This window comes from Nothoprocta perdicaria, unplaced genomic scaffold (assembly GCF_003342845.1).
Source record: "Nothoprocta perdicaria isolate Ctin4 unplaced genomic scaffold, notPer1 scaffold_818, whole genome shotgun sequence".
In the NCBI taxonomy this organism is placed as follows: Eukaryota; Metazoa; Chordata; class Aves; order Tinamiformes; family Tinamidae; genus Nothoprocta; species Nothoprocta perdicaria.
Genome location: NW_020456108.1, coordinates 3,899 through 6,757, shown reverse-complemented (window position 1 = coordinate 6,757; position 2,859 = coordinate 3,899). Strand labels below are relative to the sequence as shown.

Sequence of the window (2,859 nt, the reverse complement as noted above, 5' to 3'; positions counted from 1 at the left end):
CCCATCCCTATCCCCATCGTTATAACCCCCCATCCTCCCCATCTCCATCCCTATCCCCATCCTCATCCCCATTCCTTCTCCATCCTTATAACCGCCATTCCCATCTCCATCCCTATCTCCATCCTCATCCCCAYCCCCATTCTTATCAATCCCATCCTCAACTCCATCCTTGTCCCCATCCTCATGCTTTTCCCATCCCCATCCCTGTCACACCACCAACCTCAACCTTTTCCTATCCCCATCCCCATCCCTATCCCCTCTCTCATCCCATGCCATCCTCCTCCGCATCCCGCCGCGGAGGGGCAGCGTGCCCCTCGCTCCGTGCCCTGCTCACGTCGGGTGCTGCAGCGGCACCTCCAGCACCAGCTCGGGCGGCAGCGGGAAGAGCTCGGGGGGCTCGTCGGGCACCTGCAGCAGCAGGGGCAGCACGTCGAAGCGGCCGCCGCCCGGGCTCCAGCCGTGCTGGATGCAGAGCTGCGGACGAGACGGCGTCAGGACCGGCGGCGCCGGSGGCGGCTGCCCGCGCCGGGGCCGTCCCCACCTCCGTGATGTCCACGTTGGCCGGGTCGCCCAGCACGGAGCCGTCGGGCTGCCGGTAGCCGGCGTAGCGGATGAGCTGCGTGTTCCAGATGCGGAAGTCGCCGCGGCCGGGCGCGCGCTGCGGGAAGATGGTGATGGCCGACCTGGGGAGGCAGGAGACGGGAGGTGCTTGGAGCACGGCACGCCGTGTGGGGTGCGCGGGCACCCACGGGGGACACGGGGACGGGACCTGCTTGGGGACTCGTGGGCGCCCCGCAGAGCCCGCGGGCACCTCCCGTCCCAGACGCCAGGGCCCGGGAGCGGGTGCTCACCGGATGTTGCCGCGGTTCGTGGCGTACTGGATGTGGGTGCAGAGGAAGCCGAACATCTCCCCGACGCTGGCGCAGTCGCGGGCATCGAACACCTGCCGGGGGGCCGTGAGCACCCATGGGACCATGGGGGCTGCCCCACGGAGCGCGCTGTCCCYGCCGTCCCCACCTGCAGCTTGTTCCACTGGATGCGCCCCACGCAGCGCGCCGCGTTGCGCCACGCTTGCTTGGCGCCAAAGATGAGCTCGGGCTCCAGGAGCTGGTAGGTGCCYGTGGCGGCGATGGCGGCCTCCACGTCCCGCAGGCGCTGCAGGTGCGCGGGCGAGTTGTCCCTGCRGGCACCGTGCATCAGTGCCATGGTTGTGCCCATGGCCATGACCACAACCGAGGCCGTGGCCATGGCCTTGCCCATGGCCATGACTGGGGCTGTGTCCATGGCCATGGCCATGGCCATGACGGGGACTGTGTCTACGGCCATGCCCATGGCCATGACTGGGGCTGTGTCCATGGCCATGGCCATGACCATGCCTGTGCCCATGGCTGTGTCCATGTCCATGACCATGCTCATGGCCATGGCTGTGGTTGTACCCGTGCCCATGGCCATGCCTGTGTCCATGGCTGTGGCTGTGCCCGTGGCTGTGCCCGTGCCCATGGCCATGGCCATGGCTGTGGTTGTGCCCATGCCCATGGCCGTGCCCATGCTCATGCCTGTGGCGGTGCCTGTGGCTGTGGTTGTGCCCGTGCCCATGGTCATACCCAAGTCCATGCCTGTGGTGTTATCAGTGGCCATGCCTATACCCATGGCCATGTCTGTGCCCATGGCTGTTCCCACGGCTGGCACTCACCGCCGCATGGACGCGTAGTACTGTGCGAGGAAGTCGCGCGCCAGCCCCAGCAGCTCCTCGGCGGGGCGCGAGCCCTCGGGCACGGGGCTCCCCAGCTGCCTGGGGAACACGAGGGAGGCCAGGCACCGCTGCTCCGTGCACGGCAGATCCTGCAGGATGGCACAGGGGATGGCACCGGCGCCCAGAGGCACCGCCGCGCTGCACTGCGGGGGGACCCGTGGAGAGTGCCCCATGGGGTGCCTTCCATGGAGCGCATCCCGTTGGGCGTATCCTGTGGAGCACATCCCAAGAAGTGCGTCCTGTGGAGTGCATCCCATGGAGCATGTCCCAAGGAGCGTGTCCCATGGAGAGCATCTCATTGGGTGCGTCTCAAGGAGCACCGATTGGGCATCCCCAGGAACTGTGGTACTGTGGGGAACCTGTGGAGCACTTCCCATGGGGCACATTCCATGGAGCACATCCTATTGAGTGCATCGTGCGGAGTGCTTGCCATGAGGCGTGTCTCATGGGGTACATCCCATGGAGTGTATCCTGTGGAGCACATCCTATTGGGTGCATCCCAAGGATCACATCCCCTGGAGCACGTCCCAAGGACTGCATCCCGTAGAGCGCATCCCAAGGAGCGCATCTCATGGAGTACATCCTATGGAGCATGTCCCATGGAGCGCATCCTGTGGAGCACATCCTATTGGGTGCATCCCAAGGATCACRTCCCCTGGAGCAGTGTGTCTCGTGGAGCTCATCCCGTTGGGTGCATCCCATGGAGCGTGTCCCATAGATCATGTCCCTTGGAGCACATCCCATGGCGGCCATCCCTGGGATCACGCCCCAAGGAGCGCATCCCATGGAGCCTATCCCTTGGATCACGTCCCATGGATCACATCCCATGGCCCATTGCTCGGATCACCCCAAGGAGTGYGTCTCGAGGAGCGCATCCCGTTGAATGCATCCGATGGAGCGTGTCCCATAGCTCATATSCCATGGCGCACGCCCCTTGGAGCCCATCCCTTGGAGCACACTCCAAGGCGCGTGTCCCCAGCACCCACCTGCGTGGCCTGGGCGCACAGCGTGTCGTAGACGATGGTGCCCAGCTCCCAGTTCTTGAGGCGGGCGTAGCGGGCGGGCTCGGCGGGGCGCAGCGGCGCGGAGCTGCGTGGGGGGCTACT

The 2,859-nt window shown here is 65.9% G+C and overlaps 1 protein-coding gene across 1 annotated transcript in view; it reads right to left on the bottom strand.

Moving 5' to 3' along the window:
• The window catches only part of LOC112958193 (nitric oxide synthase, endothelial-like), a gene marked incomplete at both ends in the record, with an annotated part of 12,601 nt that overhangs the window by 6,420 nt on the left and 3,322 nt on the right, over positions 1–2,859 (bottom strand). The window contains 6 exons of the mRNA XM_026051991.1: positions 335–474; positions 542–683; positions 852–943; positions 1,018–1,180; positions 1,694–1,842; positions 2,740–2,857. Of these exons, the coding sequence (XP_025907776.1) occupies positions 335–474; positions 542–683; positions 852–943; positions 1,018–1,180; positions 1,694–1,842; positions 2,740–2,857 (804 nt within the window). The remainder of the gene's footprint in view (positions 1–334; positions 475–541; positions 684–851; positions 944–1,017; positions 1,181–1,693; positions 1,843–2,739; positions 2,858–2,859) is intronic.